General features: G+C 43.2%; 1 protein-coding gene and 1 long non-coding RNA gene across 2 annotated transcripts in view; one reads left to right on the top strand and one right to left on the bottom strand.

The window, feature by feature from the left end:
• The window catches only part of CPED1 (cadherin like and PC-esterase domain containing 1), a gene marked incomplete at its 5' end in the record, with an annotated part of 119,267 nt that overhangs the window by 32,637 nt on the left and 65,607 nt on the right, over positions 1 to 21,023 (bottom strand). Inside the window, 3 exons of the mRNA XM_079994120.1 lie at positions 15,611 to 15,779; positions 17,164 to 17,350; positions 18,158 to 18,202. Coding sequence (XP_079850246.1) covers positions 15,611 to 15,779; positions 17,164 to 17,350; positions 18,158 to 18,202 — 401 coding nt within the window. The remainder of the gene's footprint in view (positions 1 to 15,610; positions 15,780 to 17,163; positions 17,351 to 18,157; positions 18,203 to 21,023) is intronic.
• On the top strand, positions 1,389 to 14,809 carry LOC307226062. The gene is made up of 3 exons (XR_013843306.1): positions 1,389 to 1,430; positions 3,704 to 3,747; positions 13,575 to 14,809. It is a non-coding gene; the product is annotated as an uncharacterized lncRNA (long non-coding RNA).

The raw sequence follows: 21,023 nt of genomic DNA, 5'->3' as shown, positions 1-21,023 counted from the left end.
ATCTACAGACCTGAGTGAAAACTATATACAGTATCCCCCTGCTGGCCCAGGGTGAAACTTCACTACATAACACTGTGAGCAGGTAAAGTTGTGGCGAACTGTCTCTACGTGGATAACGGGGAATAAAATAAGTTGATTTCTCCCATATCTCAAAATAGCACATCTCAGCCTATCTGCATGCACACGAAAGCTTATACCCAGAACAAACTTAGTTGGTCTCTAAGGTGCTACTGGACATTTTATTTTTTATTTTTAAATTTAGCACATCTCAGAGAGGCTTTATCCAAAATAAAAAAGACAATACTTTAAACCAGGCTCCTATTCAAAAGAACTCATGCTAGCAAATAATTAGGGTGAATATTTATGCTTGCACATTTCAGAGAAATTCCCTTGGGTGACGGCAGATGTCAGTGGGGGGAACCCTGGAACATAGTGTTGCAGTACAATGGGGTGGCATTAGACATAAATTTATAACTAGGTGGCTAGGGGGCAAAATGACTTGGGTAGGAGAGGATGCCCAGATCTTTCTGGTGACAAAGCATAGCTTTGTAGTTGTGGCTTAGCCTATTAAAAAGGAACGAGCTGAATGGTACATGATTCACTGCAATTGAACACTAAAGGAAAACCGCAGGGAACTGTTGTTAAAATGTTGAGTTGCATTATAAATGTACAGGATCTTGGTTGTTTTAATGAGGGTTACTGTACGTTATTATTGTAATGATATTGGGATTTACTATTATTATTGTAATGATATTGGGATTTACTATTATTATTGTAATGATATAAAGTTTTACAAACAAAATATTCTGTTAGTTTTTCAAAATGTTGACTGTAGCTTCACTTTTTATTGTGCAGGAAATGGACTTTGGCTAAGTCCAGGGTGGGGAACTTATGTCCTTCCAGTTGTTGGTGAGCTACAAATCCCAGTTGGTGATGCCAACTGGGGTCGATGGGAGTTGGGAGTTTAACAATACAGTGGACACTCGGGTTGCAAAGGTGATCCATGTGGAAAGCATGTTCGCAACCCGCAGCGTCCGGAACCCGCAGCACCACATCTGCACACACACGGGTCGTGATTAGGTGCTTCTGCACATGCGCAAAGCGTGATTTAGTGCTTCTGCGCATGCGCTGAAACCCAGACGTAACCCATTCCGGTACTTCCGGGTTTGGCACAGTGTGCAACCCGAAATCGCGCAACCCTGTATGTGGAGGGCTACAGGTTACTCAGCCCGGGACTATACAATAAAGATATCTGTGTTTGTCACATCCTTGAAACATCACTACAGCAACCCTTCAACCCTCCTTTTAAAAACACAAGGAAAGTCGTCCTCTGAGTAAATTTGTACTGGCCAAAGTCAGTCCACATGAACCAAATTCAAATGATATCTCAGCCACCTAGCTTCGCGGCGGTCACTATCTGCCAGCCTAAGGTAACTTACAAGGTTCTGATGAAGGTACAGTTGAGAGCGAGGAGTTACACATGATGCTTTGATCTCATTTGACAAAGTCATCACATAGATATTGGCTGAGATCTAGATAATTACTGTTACAGAACCAAGGTGGGGGGGGGGTTCCTCCTAAACACTAAAACTAATAAATGCTAGGATTTGGGATTATTTGTGATATGAAGAGAGAATATAAGCTGCAGAGGAATTTCTGGGCTGCCTTACGCAAACCAGCCTGGCTGGTAGAGGGAAGAGCAGATCAGTTAGCATTATAATAGAGAGCCACTGAGGGTCGTCAACAACTCCTTGTCCCAGGTGTGACCAGAGACTGGAGGTCTGGAACTGCCCTGGGGGAGGGCAAGGGGCTTCTGGGAAGAAGAAGGGGGAGATCCATCTTGGCCAGGCAGAAGGAAGGGCTGCCTGCAATGCTTGGGGCCATGCTGTGAGATCTGGACCCTCTCCATGTAGACTGAGGGTGTTAAATAGGCAAATAAACTCTATTTCTTAAAGCGCAGCAGCCTCCACCATGTCTTCTATTCTCCAAAGGGACACAGAGCCTGTGTGGGCGCCCGAGATCCCTTGCCACAGCTTAGCAGAGAGAGGGCTATATGGTACCTTCAAGTTCAGAAGCAGAATGGATTCCAGCTATAGTAATGGTAATATTGCTTATTACCAGAAAAAGGTGGAAACTTGGGGCCAAGCTATCGGTTGTATGCTTTGAGACCAAAGATACTTTGGTCTGTTCCAGCCTCAAAAACACACACACACCATGATGTGGCAGAGACCTGAGTCATCTACAACAAGGATATCTGCTAGAGTCTTTTTTTTTTTAAAGAAAAGTTTTGAGAAACACAATTTAATAATCCAATTTGCTGTTTTTACAAAAGCAATTTTGCTTCTCTTTATTTGGCCCGTAGGCGAAATGTTCCTTGAACGCTAACAACTCTAACGAATCAATTGTGTCTACTTCAGGCAACCAGATACTCACAAAAATGTTAATCATATTTAATTAGTTTTACACAGATGAGTTCATTCTAAATAACTGTGATTTGTTAATTCTAAATATTGATTCAGATATCAGATTAATTAAATTAAAGCAGTTGGCTGTAATTTAGTCTTTCTGAAAATAAACGTATGATCCAGAGGTCAAAAGATTGCATCTAGACATATGAATTAGTATATCTATAGATATCCTAATTCATATGTATAGATGCACTTTTCCTAAGACAAAGTACCACTGCAGAGTATCAGAAACAAGAATGAAGGCAGAATCCAGTAGAGAACCTCTACCCTAAATCCTATTGAAATGAATGAAGCAAGCTATATCCTGCACTACAACACATCCATTTCATGTCCATGTTAGATCGCACCCTTTTTAGCAGCTCCGATGCCAGAGATCTCTTCTAGAGGACAGCTATTTCATCTAGTCATTCCATTCATGCTTTGGAATAAGTGTGCTTTCCTTCAAAGACTATAAGCCACGACAAGTGCGACACTCTCAAGGTTACGGAAAGATAAAAGTGCTTTTCTAAATCACATGTTTGCATATGGCTGCAACGTGTGACCTATATGCAGAGGTCTGCGGTAGATACCCTCTGATTTAAAACCATGTTAGGTTCACAAAGGGAAGACGGCATATGTTCCACCAGGCAGCTAAAATGCGCTCTACGTGGGGCTACCTTTGCATGTGACCTGGAAACTACAACTAATCCAGAATGCAGCAGCTAGACTGGTGACTGGGAGTGGCCGCCGAGACATATAACACCGGTCCTGAAAGACCTACATTGGCTCCCAGTACATTTCCGAGCACAATTCAATGTGTTGGTGCTGACCTTTAAAGCCCTAAATGGCCTCAGCCCAGTATACCTGAAGGAGCATCTCCACCCCCATCGTCCTGCCCAGACACTGAGGTCCAGCTCCGGGGGCCTTCTGGTGGTTCCCTCACTGCAAGAAGTGAAGTTACAGGGAACCAGGCAGAGGGCCTTCTCAGTAGTGGCGTCTGCCCTGTGGAACGCCCTCCCATCAGATGTCAAGAAAATAAACTATCTGAGTTTTAGAAGGCATCTGAAGGCAGCCCTGTTTAGGGAAGTTTTTAATGTTTGATGTTTTATCGTGTTTTTAATATTCTGTTGGGAGCTGCCCAGAGTGGCTGGGAAAGCCCAGCTAGATGGGTGGGGTATAAGTAATAAATTATTATTATTATTATTATTATTAATACCAGTAACATCTTTTTCTGCACACCCACTCACCTCTTTTAGGTTTAGAAGACTTCAGTGATACTCAACAGCAAGCTCACTGCATTGTGAGTAGGGTTGCCATATTTCATATTTTCAAATGTGAAATTCAGGACACTAAAGTTGCTGAGCTTTCCTTTCTCTTTTTGAGCTATTTTTAATGAAAACCGCCAAAATCTACACTTACAACATGGGCTGCCATATGTTCAGGACATTTCAGCAATTTCCACCGGGACACTGTTCCTGATGGCCAAATCCTGGCTACATTCAGGAATTTCTGAATGTATGGCAACTCTAACTTATCCCTAACAAATGGCCACAGGTACTTGTGGCAGATGGTACCATTTTGGATATTTAAGAACTGGAACTTAGGGAGCTGTGTTTCACAGATCAGATCAGATCAGCCACTCGCCACTCGCCATAGCAATAAAATAAAATAAAATAAAATGTACTGAAGTACATGTACTGAAGAAGTAAAAACTTAAACTATACAAAATACATATTGAAGGTTTACATCAATAAGCACACTGTTTGCTATTAGTATATAATGGGAGGAAATATATATAACTGAAGCTGATTCAGAAATTCTAGCTGAAGATACCTAGAGACTATAAGGGACCACAGTCCACCCTTTCTGTCCCAGGATTTGGGAACTGGTGAGACCTGTGTCTTTGCTTTAATATGACTTGTGTGAGGACAACTGCTGAGATACACTGGGCTCATGGTTAAATCTGTCTATTCCTGCTCAATTTGTGTCCTAAATTCTATTCATGGGAACAGTCAGTTACTAACCATTCAGAGGTTCTGTGTGCACTTGATTTGTAAAGATAAATCATACAGAGAGGTCATGGGGTTGCAAGTAAGCACTCGGATGGACCGTGGGAATGCTAGTAAGTTTCCTGGTGTCCAAGCACTGCTGAATTATATGCCTGTGCTTTAAGGGCCTCTATGAAGGCCAGAGGAAATGGACCCCACAGGCTCCCACGAAAGCAAAAAAGGTTCATATTCCAGCATGGAAAATCTCCCCCTGCAGTTCATCAATAGCTGGAAGACCCATTGCTCTCTCTGTGAGCCATCCATTGCAGTTAACTGCCACTTAGACTACAATTCTGCACTCTTCCCTGGGAGCAATTCCTACTGAACTCAATGTGATTTACAAGGGTTGCTGAGAAGGATGGGCAATGTTGCTGGAGAGAACCTGGGGAGCTGAAAGAAGGCAGTACCGTAGGTCTGGTGGATGCATTGTGAATATATCAGTGCCCCCTGCAGACTATGAGAGTACAGTGGTGCCTCGCAAGACGAAAAGAATCCGTTCCGCGAGTCTCTTCGTCTAGTGGTTTTTTCGTCTTGCGAAGCAAGCCCATTAGCGGTTTAGCGGATTAGCGCTATTAGCGGCTTTTAGCGGCTTTTAGCAGCTTAGCGGCTAAGCGGCTTAGCGGCTTAGAAAAAGGGGGGAAAGGGGGGGGAGTCGGAAAAACTCGCAAGACATTTTCGTCTTGCGAAGCAAGCCCATAGGGAAATTCGTCTTGCGAAGCGCTTCCAAAACGGAAAACCCTTTCGTCTAGCGGGTTTTTCGTCTTGCGAGGCATTCGTCTTGCGGGGCACCACTGTAATCGCAGGCTCCTTGTAGAGTGGACAAAAGCTTTAAAAGACATTTTCCCTCCCCAGTGTTTATTTCTTAGGGTCAGTGCTTTTTTTCCTGGGGGGACACAGGGGTACGCATACACCTAAACATTTTGTGATTCTTTGTACTTTTGTCCATTTACTGTACTTATTTTTCCCTATTCGAACTATAAAATGTTGATTTTCTTGAGTCAAAATGAGAGTACCCTAAACATTTTTTAAAGAAAAAAAAGCACTGCTTAGGGTCCATATAAAAAACCGGGTCAGTGGATATGTGTGCCAAGATTCATATTTGTAACCCAAAGTACATGATTTTAGGCTTGAGCACACAAGACAAGAGTACACATTTGTCACTTTTCTGCTCCTGCAGAGGCGTTGCTTACAATTTTTTTTAAAAAAACGTTTAGTGTGGGTCAATGTAACAGCATGACAAGTTTTGTCCTTCTGTCCCAAAATGCAGAAAGCTAAAATTATTATATTTCAGGCTTAACCATTCCACTAAATAGCCTGATGGAACATTATATAGATGAAACTGGTTAAATGCCTGGATCCTATAGCTTGTACACAGACATGCATCTGCTGCATAATTTGCCTGGACCATTTCATATTGACTGGTCATACATGAGTGCAGAAGTAATGGGCAACTGATGTATGGACTTCTGATTATATGGGAGGGCTCATAAGCCCTATGTTGTGGCATGCAGCAATCTGGTTTGCTGGCATGAAATAGGCTCTAAAATATACAAATAGTTAAGTGTAGGAACTTAAGATTTCTAAGCCCTACCACAACAACTATCTCTATCTCTATCTATATGCACAGTGCTTTTTTTCCTAAAAAAATGTTTAGGGGTACTCTCATTTTCCTACTCATATTGAAATACTGCCCCTCAATGAGGCCAAACTTAGATTCACAAAATGTTTACAGGTATGCGTATCCCCAGAAAAAAGCACCGTATATGCACAAAGGAAAAATAAATTACAGGGACAAGCATTAAATGTGCAAAAATATATTGCCCAAGTCACCAAATCTGTTGTTGCATATTTTCTCAATGCCACAAAGTGAACACTTTCTCTCCTGTGGCTAGTGATTCATTTTGCTTCTGGCGACCCACTGGCCCACAAGCGGGAAAAGTATTTCCACATGGAAAATAGGTGGAAACAAAAATTTATTGGTATCGAAACAATAATTAATAAGGAATGTCAGAAAGAAGAAGGAGCTGCCAAAACTGATTCCAGGCACAAGTCACCTGGTTATACATTTAAATCCTGATTTTTATGTATTCGCCTTCCTTAGTCTATGCAGGAAGCAGACAACAGGGGATAAGGCAATAGTTCATTTTGTGAATGGGTGTTGAAGTGTTACATACAGCTATGTAACTGGCTATTGAGCTCCCTGAAGAGGCCAGGCTAGTTTTCCCCAAACAGTATTTGTACATACCTATAGGCTCACATATTGTTATGTATTTTTTATTCTTCTGGTGTTCCAATTGTCTGCTGGCAAATATTGTTTAATAATCTGACAACTAATTTACTGCAGTATTTCATGGATAATAATTTTAGCCTAACCTTTTTGGGCGCTGCATTGTCTGTATGCAAGTATGTGGTACAGTGGCCAAGGAAACTTTATAATTGTTGAAGGAAGTCATCAAATGATAGTTTGCTTGTTAACATGCTTGAGTCAATGTTCATCTATTGCTGTTTGTGCTAGTATTGTTAGTTTTAGTTTGTAACTGGTTTAGAAGGAAAAAAACCCCATAGGTAAAATAAAAGAAAAAATCCCTGGGTCCAGATTTGGGGCAAGTGAGAAAGACCCAGCAGAGATTTAAAATAACAAAACATGCAGCAATGTAAAGTGTAGAAATATTGGCTGTTAGACCTTTAAAATAGACCTTTCTAAGTTCTTTCCAATATTCTCCACTTCTCTTAACATGGAAAGAGGCCACATGTTTGATTAACTTAAGAATGGTTTACTTACAAACTCTTCAAAGGTCAGATTCATGTGCTTTTCCACACAACAGCAAGAAAAGACAGGAAGTGAGGGACTGTGACCTAGGTAAGCCTGGCATGACAGCTTACTCTATTGTCTTAACCCCTTCATGTATTAATTAGAGATAAGCATGTTGATTAAATGTGGCTGATTTACCCCACAAGTATCACATCCATTTTATTTTCCATTTCTTTTTGAGGCATTCCCTACTCGTTTATACTAGCTTGAGCATTACCTGGCCTCCTATGATTTATTCCAAGTTCTTCACATGCATTTGTAATGCATTTATATTGAGGACAAAATGGAGAATGGAGGAAAACAAACTGAAATCAAATCCAACAACGAAAGGTCGACAGCCAAGTTTGGGTGTGCAATGTCAAAATAAATAATGAATTTCATAAGCACCTTACAAATTCACACACACACACACACACACACACACACAAAGAGAGAGAGAGAGAGAGAGAAAGCCACAAGCTATAATTAAAAGCAAGCAGCTTGATGCATCTCTAGAGAAATCACATGCTTTTAACTTTATTGTATTGTATATGTTGTGAGCCACCTCGTTGTATCTTGTAAAACAGCTCTTTCATAAAATATAGCAATGAGGCTTACAACATACAGTGGTACCTCACAAGACGAATGCCTCGAAAGACGAAAAACTCGCAAAACGAAAGAGTTTTTCGTTTTTTGAGTTGCTTCGCAAGACGGATTTCCCTATGGGCTTGCTTCGCAAGACGAAAACGTCTTGCAAGTTTGTTTCCTTTGTCTTGCAAGTTGGTTTCCTTTTTCTTAAAACCGTGCATTCACTTCGAGGAGCAACTCATAGCACGCGGTGTGGTAGCCTTTTTTGAGGTTTTTGAAGACTTTGGTGATTTTTGAAGCTTTTCCAAAGTCCGTGCTTCGCAAGACGAAAAAACTCGCGGAACGAATTAATTTCGTCTTGCGAGGCACCACTGTATAAGATGCAATGAAATCTGTCTATAAATACCTAGAAAACACAATTTAAAACATCAGTAGACACTGGTGGGTTTAAAGAAAAATTCGTATTGTGAAGGCCTGTCTAAACAGTGCAGTTTTTGGAAAACGTTTGAGAGAAGGAAAGGATGGTTTCTGCCAAGGCTCTATTCTAATCCTAAACATATTTGTGTGGGGGGGGGGAAGCCCCATTTATTGCAGCTGACTTTCCTTCCAAGTAAGGAACTGTACGGTTTTGCCCCCCAATGTTATCTATTTATGAAGCATCACTGAAGAGGCTGGAACCAAATAACCAATGGTTATTTGGTTGCCCATCTATGCCCATGAGCTCTGGGATGATAACCCGGCACTCGTCTTATCTGGATTGCTATATTTTAGATAGCAAAATCATCTCTTTTCCATGTTCCAGACTCTTGCAAGAAGGAAGTTCTCCTCCACGCTCTTGTCTTCATTTTTTGCTGCTCTCTTATATTTCACGACCCCTGAGCTAATCCCGCTATTGTTCCTATTAGCAAGTTTAAGCAGGCAAACTTCAAACAGGCTAGCAGTGGGTCACGAGGTTTAATGGGCACATAGATAATCATCTAAATTACATTTCTAGGGCTGATGGACCAGACAGGCTTAGAGGGTAACTTTACCAGCTTTCACTGTTAATCAGCAAGGATTGTGTGTCTCAGTGTGTATCTGCCTTCGCCTGCCTCCTGAAGGGCTGGGCCATTGGGGCTGATTAACAAAGGCAGCTGCATTAGCTTTCCTCTCATGCTGAAGTTCGTTTAGGAGGCCCAAACGACATGAAAGGCAAACACGACCACAGCTCAAACGCCAAGCGCTCATCACTGTGAAATTATCCACCCTCCACTTGCAAGATTACTATCGTCAGCAAAACAGTTGTTGCCAATTTTCACAATCTGTTAACACTTCGAAACTTGCCTACTGACTGATCCTCTTTCACCTCGATTGTGCATCTCATTGAGGGGAAAGTGCAGCAAGCTACTTCACATTGTCTACCGAGTTCGAAAGTGATGGCTTCAGACAGGTTCAAAGGGTTTCGGTGACTGTGTGCTCCAATTAATAGGGCTTCGTTTCAAGGCAGAAGGAATCAACCAAGCAAGAAAGGTTGGGTGAGTGAAATGAATACTCCCAAGCACATTTGTTTCTTGCAAACATGAGGCCTTTAAAAATGAGGGGGAAACACACCACAAAATGACCTTGTTACATCAGAAATCCAGACCCACCAAGTGTCCCTATTTCCCAGAGACAGTCCCGAATTCACAGAAGCCGCCCTGGTTTCTGATTTGATCCCAGAATGTCCTGCTTTTCCTTAGGACACCCCTATTTTCATCGGATAAATGTTGGAGGGTATAGCAGGACATCCCTATTTTCACTGGAGAAAGGATGGAGGGTATGGAAATCCCAATCTCTAGATCTGAATATTGTGTGAACAGTGAACGGTGTGAACAATTCTATGATTCTAAGCATCGAACCAGGAAGTTCAAGAAGGTACCTTTAATAGTTGTAATGCAAACAGTGATTTCAGTTGACCTGTTGTGGGTTTTTTTAAAAAAATTATTATTGCAGCATTATTTTAGCAAGAAGCAGGATCCTTGTCATTGCATCTATTTCCCTTAAACTGTTAAAGATGCAGCTACTCTGTTTAGGGTTAGGGACTGGGAAGCAAGAAACAGTACCATCACCTACATATGTTGACAAATCCTACATTCGAATTCACATTTCAAATTCATTTCAAACGTAGCCCTGTAAGAGCACAAGAAAAATCCTGCTGGGTCAAAGCCAAAGCTCATACAGTCCAGAATTCAGTTGACTTCGTAGGCTATGATGCTCTATAGTATAAGCACAAAAGAAGGAGCAGGAGGAGGCCAGGAAGATTAGAAGACATTCATGAGAAATAACTGAATTGTTGCAAGCGGCCCAACATAGCCAGGTCTCCGCCATAACGAGGAATGAGATCATAGCTAATTATAAGTGCCTCATCCTTGGATGAGAACAGATGAGGAAAGGCTAAAAGCCATACAAAAAAAAAGGAGCTTAAAGAGAATTTAAATTAGCTAAGTGACACACAGAGTTAATCCTTCCTCAGCCTGCTGCCCATTAATGAAAATAGTCTGCTGATGTCATTTCATTCATTTGTGACCCAACTGCAAAAACAGACTCAGCATTCTTAAAGTCTGAACTTTCAGGGCTGAGGTAGGTTTACAGCAAAATGGACAAAAGTAGATGAAGAAACCAGGCTGACCCCTTCTTATAAATATTTCAAGGAACGAACAAAAGCAACAAGGAAAATATTTCAGATCAATCGTTGGGCGAGTCCTTGCCTAGCTTCATACATGGCTTTCATTTAATGAATTTTGAACCACTTTAAACTGTATCCACTTTAAACTGTATCTATTTGGAGAGAAAATGATGCACTTGTTGGGCGATTTGAATAGCATATCTAAGGCAAGCAGTACCATTTGGCTGAAAGGAACCATTTTGGAGAAGCAGTAGATCAGCCGTGAGCATTATTAGGGATAACCTTCTGGTTTGGACAACCTATGGCCCTCCTGTTCTTGCTGGGCTTCAACTCCTATCCATCTCAGCCAGTATGGCCAAGAATTAAGCATCGTGGGGGTTATACTCCCAACATCTTGAAGGTCATAAGTTGCCCAGTCTTGTTCTACTCTCTGCAAGGACTGCCACATCTCTCTTCTGTGGGATGTAATCCATTGGTGCAGTCAAATGCAACATTCCTTATTTCCCTAGAGTGGGCATAGGCATGGGGGCATCCAGTCAGTGAAAATTCCGGTTCCACTGGTCTGGAGTTTTCCTCTCCCTGCATGTGACCTGGGAGATAGGCATGGCTCTGGCTGACTCCATAAAAGAGCAGAGTCATGCAGCCATTTTTCTGAGTCTCTCTATTGTCTTGATTCTAGCAGTTTTGTCTTGTCTTCTTGTTTTGTTGATCTTTTGCTGCCATGCTGCTCTCTTGCAGCCATTTTGTATTTCTAATGTCATTTTACTGTCTGCTGGCTCTCAGCCAGCAGCACACAAGTTCAGTCTCCATATGAGATTAACTCACGGTTTCTTTGTGTAACTACCAAGTAAAGCCTGCCTTTCAGGGATCATATCATGAACTAAAATGTGAGTAAACTTTTTGTTACTTTACTCAGAAAGACTCTTGTGTTTTTATTCTTTTAGGAGGGATAAAAGGGGACACCAGGAAATAATATTAACTAAGAGATTCAAATGAATCTGCAAAGTGGCTTCCAGCTATATGGAAGGGAATCTGCTCTGCTACATCACTTACTAGCATAAGTGAAGGAAGGATAATACTTATTCAATACAGTGGTGCCTCGCAAGACGAAAATAATCTGTTCCGCGAGTCTCTTCGTCTAGCGGTTTTTTCGTCTTGCGAAGCAAGCCCATTAGCGGCTTAGCGGATTAGCGCTATTAGCGGCTTTTAGCGGCTTAGCGGATAAGCGGCTTAGCGGCTTAGAAAAGGGGGGGGGAAAGGGGGGGAAAGTTGGAAAAACTCGCAAGACATTTTCGTCTTGCGAAGCAAGCCCATAGGGAAATTCGTCTTGCGAAGCGCTTCCAAAACGGAAAACCCTTTCGTCTAGCGGGTTTTCCGTCTTGCGAGGCGTTCGTCTTGCGGGGCACCACTGTATATCCTTCTGTCTTTAACATTCCCACTCCTTTCCCATGCCCTTTTTGTGCTGCTGTTCTTCCTCATTCCTGAGTGTCTCGTGCCATGATTTTCAGAAGAAGGCAATGGCATTTCATGTCCTGAAGGCATTATGCAACTCAACTGCTTCATTTATTTTTGGAGGAACACAGTGTTCTAGTGATCTTTAAGAGGAGCCTACTAGACCTGTTTGTTCACAGGTCCACCTAGGTCAGCATCCTATTTTTACCAGTGGCCAGTCATGTGGATCCAGGAATCCTACAAAGGTTGATGCCCACCCTCAATGTATGTTCCCCAGAACATTTAGACGTATACAGCCTCTGAGCAGTATTGGTCTTCATCCATCTCGATGCACTTCTGCAATTCTTTTTAAAAGCCAACTAAGCAAGGAGCCATCTCCACATCCTGTATCAGTGTGACTTCTACATAAGATTCACGTGTACAAGTTACAGTACATGTGTGGGATTTTTGGAGGGCTGCTGACCAGGTGATGCTTTTATAAGGGTGGTTCTCTTTCAGCCATTCAGCATTTGTGGAATAAACTTAAGATATTTCCAGAATGCTCAAAAGGGACCAATGTGATGTTCTTCCCTGGTGGTGGGATAGCTAAACATACTTTTACCGTGCCCAAAAATGAGCTACAGTAATGGCACACAATGGCTACACAAGAGGATACTAAGATTCCACCTACCTTGCCAACTAATTAGAGAAGGGACAGAAAATGGCACATATCAATTTAGAAGGCACTGGAGCAGAGAAAGAGAAGTGTGCACTTTTTTGTTAATTAATGGGGACACTTAATTTTTATTTTATTTTTTGGGAAATTTAATTATTATTTTTAAGGGCTATAATCAGTTATTCAGTGATGCAGGCCTAGAAAAAAAAAACAACGCTTATATGGGCTTCTTAAGTGTAGCATTTTTATTATATTACTTGCCTAAACTAGTGACTATAGGTTGTATTCAATCAAGTCATACTCAAAGTAGACCCAGTGATATCAATAGATTTCATTGGGTCTACTCTAACTTAATTGGACGATTCAGAATCTGGTTTTGGAGACCACTCTACTGAGGATAAATTTAATATTTGCAACATGTGAAGAGAATTGCAAGATAATTACGCAAGTCTTTCCAATCTGTGTACTTCAATATCTCCTTTTATGTGCCTCTTACACAGCTACTACAAAGTTATTTGAAATACGATGCTGGAAATGTGGAGCCGAAGTTGTAATTGCATTTTTTTCTTTCTTCTTGAGACAGAAACACACATTTTAAACATAGTCCTTTCAATCCAAAGGAAACCCAGCATAAACCCTACAGCCACCTCTTAATTTACAGGGAACCCTCCTACAAGTCGGCCTAATGCAAACAATGGGAAACCCATGCTTCTTAAAATGCCATCGTAGGCTCAACAGTTTATCCCCCGACTAATTTGCTTTTAATGAGGATATTATGGGTACTGTAAGAAAGAGAAATAACAATAATTTGGTCTCTTAAGGGCTGTTCAGCTTTGGAACTGCACACTTCTTCGCTGAATAGCCTTGAACTTAATCCAGGATTACTCAAATGCATGAGAATTGCTAGCAGACTGGAAACAACATCCCTAGCTCTCCCTTTGTGTTGCAGCCTTCATCACGGTATCAGCTTGCAGTGAAACCTGAATATCCTAACGGGATTAGACATGAAAGAGAAGAGTCTCAGGATTGGGCTTTCAACTGAAACCCCGCTGTGAGAAAGACCACGCCACTGTCTTTGACCTTTTCCTTCCTATGCATGAGCCCAGTTGTGCCTAGCCGAGGGTCTAAAGAAGACCCCGTCCCTTTGCTCTCTGTTTATCCTTTTGCTCCTAGAACAGGTGTCTGGTTACTAAAGAGAAAAGGCATGGAAGTCTCTGATCTCTGGCACAGGCAAAGCCCGCTAGCATGAGTAAAGTGCTTCAGAACTGGAAAAAACACACAAAAAAAACCACCGGCGCTACAATATTCAAGCTATGGAGAAATTCTTGTGTGCAAACAGCACCTTATTTGCCTGCTCCCTCTCTAAACTCTAAAAGCAATCATTAGACACTTTAATGATATATAATGAATAGGATGGCTTGTTCCCGGAAAGGGTGCCTTCCTTAGAATTAATACAAATACTGGCCAGGGTCCAAGGATCTAGCTCAGGCACACCCAAATGCCTGGGCCTGCCCCACGGGAGTTTTGGCTTTCCGCCTTTAAATAGCAGGCTGCTGTGGTGCATCACAAACTGCTTTGGGAATTCCTTCATTTTCAAAGCGGTTTGCAGCGTCTCGTGGGGGCCTGCTGTTCACAAGACGCAAGCCCAAAGGTCCCCTGGGTACATGGAAATAGAAACATGTTCGAAGCGGCATGCCGCATGCTCACAATTTGCACAGACGTTCCTGTTGTTCTCCTGAAAGGCCTTAAGTCCGGACTGCTATAACACAATTTGAACTGAAGCAACATTTGGACAATGAAGTATATATATTAACCAAAAGTCAATCACTTTCGTAAAATGGCTAGTAAGGTGACACCTTCCCTCCGGCCTCTCTTATGGTTTCACCTGCACAGTGAGCGAGTTTTGAAGAAACGGCACAAGAATCTGCCTTGTATCAATTCGGACCATTAGAACATAAGAAGAGGCTCCTGGATCAGGCCAATGGCTCATCTAGTTCAGCATCCTGTTCTGACAGTGGTCTGCTTGGACTACTGCAATGCGCTCAACATGGGGCTACCTTTGAAGGTGACCCGGAAACTACAACTAATCCAGAATGCAGCAGCTAGACTGGTGACTGGGAGCGGCCGCCGAGACCACATAACACCGGTCCTGAAAGACCTACATTGGCTCCCAGTACATTTCCGAGCACAATTCAAAGTGTTGGTGCTGACCTTTACAGCTCTAAACAGCCTCGACCCACTATACCTGAAGGAGTGTCTCCACCCCCATCATTCAGCCCAGACACTGAGGTCCAGCTCCGAGGGCCTTCTGGTGGTTCTGTCACTATGAGGTTACAGGGAACCAGGCAGAGGGCCTTCTCGGTGGTGGCGCCCGCCCTGTGGAACACCCTCCCATCAGATGTCAAGAAAATAAACAACTATCTGACTTTTAGAAGACATCTGAAGGCAGCCCTGTTTTAGGGAAGTTTTTAATGTTTGATCTTTTATCGTGTTTTTAATATTCTGTTGGGAGCTGCCCAGAGTGGTTGGGGAAACCCAGCCAGATGGGTGGGTTATAAATTATAAATTATTATTATTATTATTATTATTATTATTATTATTATTATTATCCTGGAACTGTTTGGAATTCTATGATTCTATGATCGGTTGCAAATTACACATGCCCTACTGTTGCAGTGTGGACAGACGTAATAGGGGCTATCCAAGCACGCAATCATCCACATGCACTTGGGAGTTGCTTTTGAGGACTTGCAAAAGTAGGAACCCTCTGAAGCAGTTGGGAACTGAGAAATATGTCCCAGGAAGAGGAAAAAAGGATTGACTGAAACTGTGGAGGCAAGTGAAAACATGCGATCCACAGACAACAGAGAGGAGATCCTAAAACATTATAGGACAATTTGATTCCTTTGCTGGAGAAGAATGCATGAAGCGACAAGGGTTGTACATGAGAAATTACTTCTACTATTCCACAAAATCAAACAGTACCTGCACAAAGCCACACACCATAAAGTCGTCAAACAATGGCAAGCTTGGGCGGTCTTCTCGGTAAATGATGATTTTGTACATGCTCACAACCTCGTGGAGTGATTGAGATCTATCTGTTACCAGGACATTTATTCTGTTTATTCCTAGTCCAAGAGGGTAATTTGCAACACTGTTGAAAAAAGCACAATAGCAAGAAAATATCAGCGAAAAGTAGAGCAACCTGTGCACTTTATAGCTTCTCATCGGAGGCCATAACAACTTTTAAGTTTTTTTTAAAAAAAAGATTATAGATGAACTGACAGTTTATCTGATGACATGCAACTTTGTCTTTCTGCCCCCCTGTTCTCATTAACATTCTCAATGCTCTTTTAGCTGTATATGTCTGGATTTGAGATCTCCATGGTTTTCAGTAGAGATGTTTATTTTAGTTCATAAAACACAGGTGTAGAGCATATTTTGGTTTCTTCCTTTAGCAATCTGCATGATTTCACTACAAAGTATTGTTCATGTTACTGAATGTGCATCCATGTACATAATGGAGAGGAAGAGCATGGCAGCAAGCCCCATTCCCCAATTTACGCATGCACAACCAGTTCTGACCCAATTGGACATGGGTACAAGTCTACAGCGTGATGAAAACTGGGCTCATTATTGCATAGCTGGGAACCTTGTTTCTGGAGGGCTCTGGGCTATGTACACAGAGTGTACCTGTTCTGCAACTTGTACATGCATAGGGATTGTAAATTCATTAACATACTCAAGTCAAAGCCTGCTGCAGCAAATCTGCATACACATCAAGTCATAGGTAAAAAAGGACCCCCAGACAGTTAAGTCCAGTCAAAGGTGACTATGGGGTTGCAGTGCTCATCTCACTTTCAGGCAAAGGGAGCCGGCATTTGTCCACAGACAGATTTCTGGGTCATGTGGCAACATTACTAAACTGCTTCTGGTGCAACAGAACACTGTGACGCATGGAAACGCCATTTACCTTCCCGCCGCAGTGGTACCTATTTATCTGCTTGCACTGGCGTGCTTTTGAACTGCTAGGTTGGCAGGAGCTGGGACAGAGCAATGGAAGCTCACTCCGTCGCGGGGATTCGAACCACCAACCTTCTGATCGGCAAGCGCAAGAGGCTCAGTGGTTTAGACCACAGCGCCACCCACGTCCCTATACATCAAGTCATATGAAGAGCAACACAGCATCAGGGCCAATTTATTGGAGCAAACTGCTTAAAGGGGCACCTTAGAAACTGCTTCACCTGACAAATCTTCCATGTGAAGCAGCATGCTCTTCTCCATGTGAACTACCAAACCAGTTCGCGATAGTCTGGAGAAATCTGCTACAGCAGGCCTTCCTAAGAAGCAAGACTATTGAGAGATAGACAACTAAGGCATAGTTGGAGCAGATCCACTGAAATCAATCTCCTTATGTCCATTAAAGTTGATGAGTCTCATCTCACTTGGATTTCACCCACATTGTCTTATCACTAGGATTTGTGTGTGCATGTTTTAATTCCATGTCTCTTGAATAATAGCCCACTCTCCCAAAATACCTTGGTCCGTTCTTCTCATCCAGGTGGACTTCACAGCGACAGTTTGCAGGTTCTGCTCTAATCTTTATTGTCACCACATCAAATGGGACTTCAGAGTAGTATTCCTTGATCTTTGGGTCAAAATTAGGATTTAAATCCAAATGTGGATTGGTGAAGATCTGCTTGATATGAGGTAGGGAATCTTTATCTGTAACAAAAAGGGAAATCAGTTTTTTAAATAAGCAATTGGACATTATCAATGGCTTGACTCCTTATTCTTGGCCAAATTCTATTCCCTTCTATCAGGCATATTTTTTTTAAAAAAATTGCATATGAAAGTGGATAAAAATATCAGGTTTTAAATACAGTCGTACCTTGGATCCTGAACGCCTTGCGAGTTGAACGTTTTGGCTCCCGAACGCTGCAAACCCAGAAGTGATTGTTCTGGTTTGTGAATGTTCTTTGGAACCTGAATGTCGACGTGGCTTCTGATTGGCTGCAGGAGCTTCCCGCAGCCAATCAGAAACCATGCCTTGGTTTCTGAATGTTTTGGAAATCGAACGGACTTCTGGAACTGATTCCATTTGACTTCCAAGCTACCACTGTAATCCAAACTGTTTCTGATGGGCAGTTCCATGGTTCTTCCCCTAGCACCACATGAAGTAAGATCTTTAAACAATTAATATGGATTAGAGTGGTAAAAGATCTTCCCACAGATTAATTGAAACATTTGTGAGGGTAATGAGAGGGAAAATGTGGCTAATGATGGCAGTCTTGAAAATGAATCAATTTGCAAGGTAGTTACTGTATTGGAAGAAGGAGACTGAAAGTAGATGATGTTTTGTTTCCTTATAGGTCTATAAATCCACCATTAGTATTTCTCAGTGCCTAAATATTTATTTTACCCAAGCAACTAGTGAAGGCAAAAGTCATCCTCCAAAAAGGTTACATGAATACAGCATGCAATTTTGTTGAATGAGCGCCACCTATTGCCAAAATCTTAGGTTTGACTTACCATGACTGCAGTGTATTTCTTTAGCCAGATTTAAAAAACGCAAACCTAGAGGATAAACAAACAAAATTCAGGATGGTTTGTGATACCTCTACTACATACGTCTGCATCTGAGAAGAAATAAAAATATCATAGGATTGCCATATTTCAAACAATTAAAACCTAGAGGGGTTTCTGCCTGTTTTGGCAAAATCAACATTTTTGAGCTACTTTTATGGAAAATCAGCAAAAACGGCTGCCATACATGCAGATTTTCCCAGATGTTTTGCCGCCTGGACACTGCAGCCAACTGCAGTATTCCAGATACATCCAGGATATATTGCAACCCTAAAATATCATGGCAGATAACTCTGCCAGTATCTGCAAAACAACCATGTCAGTTATAAAACAATTCTGATAATCATGGCCAAAAGCCACAGAGAGACAAATATGATAGAAATGGACAATACAGTGGTACCTCAGGTTATAGATGCTTCAGGTTACAGATGCTTCAGGTTACAGACTCTGCTAACCCAGAAATATTACCTTGGGTTAAGAACTTTGCTTCAGGATGAGAACAGAAATCATGCGCTGGTGGTGCGACAGCAGCGGGAGGCCCCATTGGCTAAAGTGGTACCTCAGGTTAAGAACAGTTTCAGGTTAATAACGGACCTCCAGAACGAATTAAGTTCTTAACCCGAGGTACCACTGTACTTTCCCTAAACGTATATCAAGAAGCAACAGCCTTATTCAAAGAGGGAAGAAAAGCACTGTGTAGGGGCCATTTTAGTGGCAGGGGAGATAAAAGGCTGAAGGAGGGACTCATGCAATAACATTGCAAGCCCCATTCAAAATGTGTTCACGGCAGCAGCGCAGTCACATTTCCCACACTAAATAACCAAGAATGGTCAGGGTGGAATCTGTATTTATGACAACACTCAAGCGACTGCTGTGAAGCCCCGTCTTGTGCCCAATAAGCACAGGACACCTTTGCCTGGTGGTGCTGTGGCCCATAAAAGGTAAAGGTAAAGGTACCCCTGCCCGTACGGGCCAGTCTTGACAGACTCTGGGGTTGTGCGCCCATCTCACTCAAGAGGCCAGGGGCCAGCGCTGTCCAGAGACACTTCCGGGTCACGTGGCCAGCGTGACATCGCTGCTCTGGCCAGAGCCAGAGCCGCACACGGAAACGCCGTTTACCTTCCCGCTGGTAAGCGGTCCCTATTTATCTACTTGCACCCGGAGGTGCTTTCGAACTGCTAGGTTGGCAGGCGCTGGGACCGAGCAGCGGGAGCGCACCCCGCCGCAGGGATTCGAACCGCCGACCTTTCGATCGGCAAGCCCTAGGCGCTGAGGCTTTAACCCACAGTGCCACCTGCGTCCCGCCGTGGCCCATAGGTTGCAGCAAAATACTGGGCAAGGTTTTTTGCCCAGTATCTTCTCTGTGTGATGGGCTCATGGGAAAAAGCTGGCCTATGAGCCCTTGCTGCAGCAGGGAGGGGAAAGCCTATACAGTGGTACCTCGGGTTAAGAACTTAATTCGTTCTGGAGCTCCGTTCTTAACCTGAAACTTTTCTTAACCTGAGGTACCACTTTAGCTAATGGGGCCTCCTGCTGCCACCGCGCCACCACCACCACACAATTTCTGTTCTCATCCTGAAGCAAAGTTCTTAACCTGAGGTATTATTTCTGGGTTAGCGGAGTCTGTAAGCTGAAGTGTATGTAACCTGAAGCATCTGTAACCCGAGGTACCACTGTATAAGACTGCTTTCGTTGGAGCTCACAGCCATTTTGCTTTGAGAGCTTCCCACCCGCCCACCCTCAGGTTAGAGCCTTCACTGAGCAGTTTTGGGTTGCTAGTTGACAGGGCCAGAAATGATTTTTTTCTCTCTCAAGTTAATTGGCACTTGGTTGGGGTTTTTTCAGCCTTTCCCTCAGTGAAATTATGGCTTTCCTTTGTTAGGCAGAACGTTGTTTGAGGGAGGAAATAGCACTGGGCAGGATCAACGTAGTATAGCCCCCCCCCATAAGGGGCCTGAGGGGAGGACTGACCACGGCAAAACCCAAGCGTGGGTTCAGTATCTGCCTGGTTGGCATCTTCACCCTCGTCCCCCAGTGAGACCTTGCTTGCTTGGCTTGCACCACGGCAAGGTTTAACACTGGCCGACTCCCGTCCAAATCCAGTGGATCCATTCCATTAACCTGGGGCTTGTGGAATGATGAACTAACTGATCCTGGGACCCAATGCCATGCCAACCCTTGCCCCGCCTGCTGCTGTCAATCATGACCGCTCCCCACACTAAATGGGGGGACGCCCTTTGCATTGTCATGCGCAGCCCCTTGACCCTATGTGGCTCCATTAGCACAGGCTTGGCTTCGCCTTCCCCCAGGTGGGATACCTGGTGGTCTCCGCCTACCTCAGCCAGTTGCCCAATCCTGCCTGGGGAGGCGTTGCCAAGGTGACCAGGCCAGGTAGGGACTACCTGCCCACACAATAGGGGGAGGGTCTTACCTGGGAATCGTCAGTTGGCTCCAGAGCTTCTCCCACCCTACCCACCCTCAGTTAAGACTTCTTTTGCAGGTTAACCTTTTCTCCACAGGTACGGCCTTGGGAGGAATCCTTTAGTCTATCTTCTCTAAATGGGGGTGAGCGTGTAGCGGTGATCCACGCCCCCTTCTGTTTGTGGCGGCGATACCAGGGTTCCCCGTTAAAGGGGTTGTTTTGAGGGGAGGCCTTGGCCGTACGCCTAGAGGTCGTCATTGCTCTCCCCTGTGATGGCGGCATAACGGGGGCAAGCTCTCTCTGTTTGAATATATGTTCTCCAGGGCCAGCCCATCCCCCCCCACACACACTGGATAACCCTGATGTCCCCCAGATCCCCGGCGGGGGACT

The sequence above is a fragment of the Podarcis cretensis genome, assembly GCF_951804945.1.
Source record: "Podarcis cretensis genome assembly, chromosome: 10".
In the NCBI taxonomy this organism is placed as follows: Eukaryota; Metazoa; Chordata; class Lepidosauria; order Squamata; family Lacertidae; genus Podarcis; species Podarcis cretensis.
Note: the sequence above shows the minus strand (reverse complement) of the source record. Positions and strands in the feature narration are given on the sequence as shown.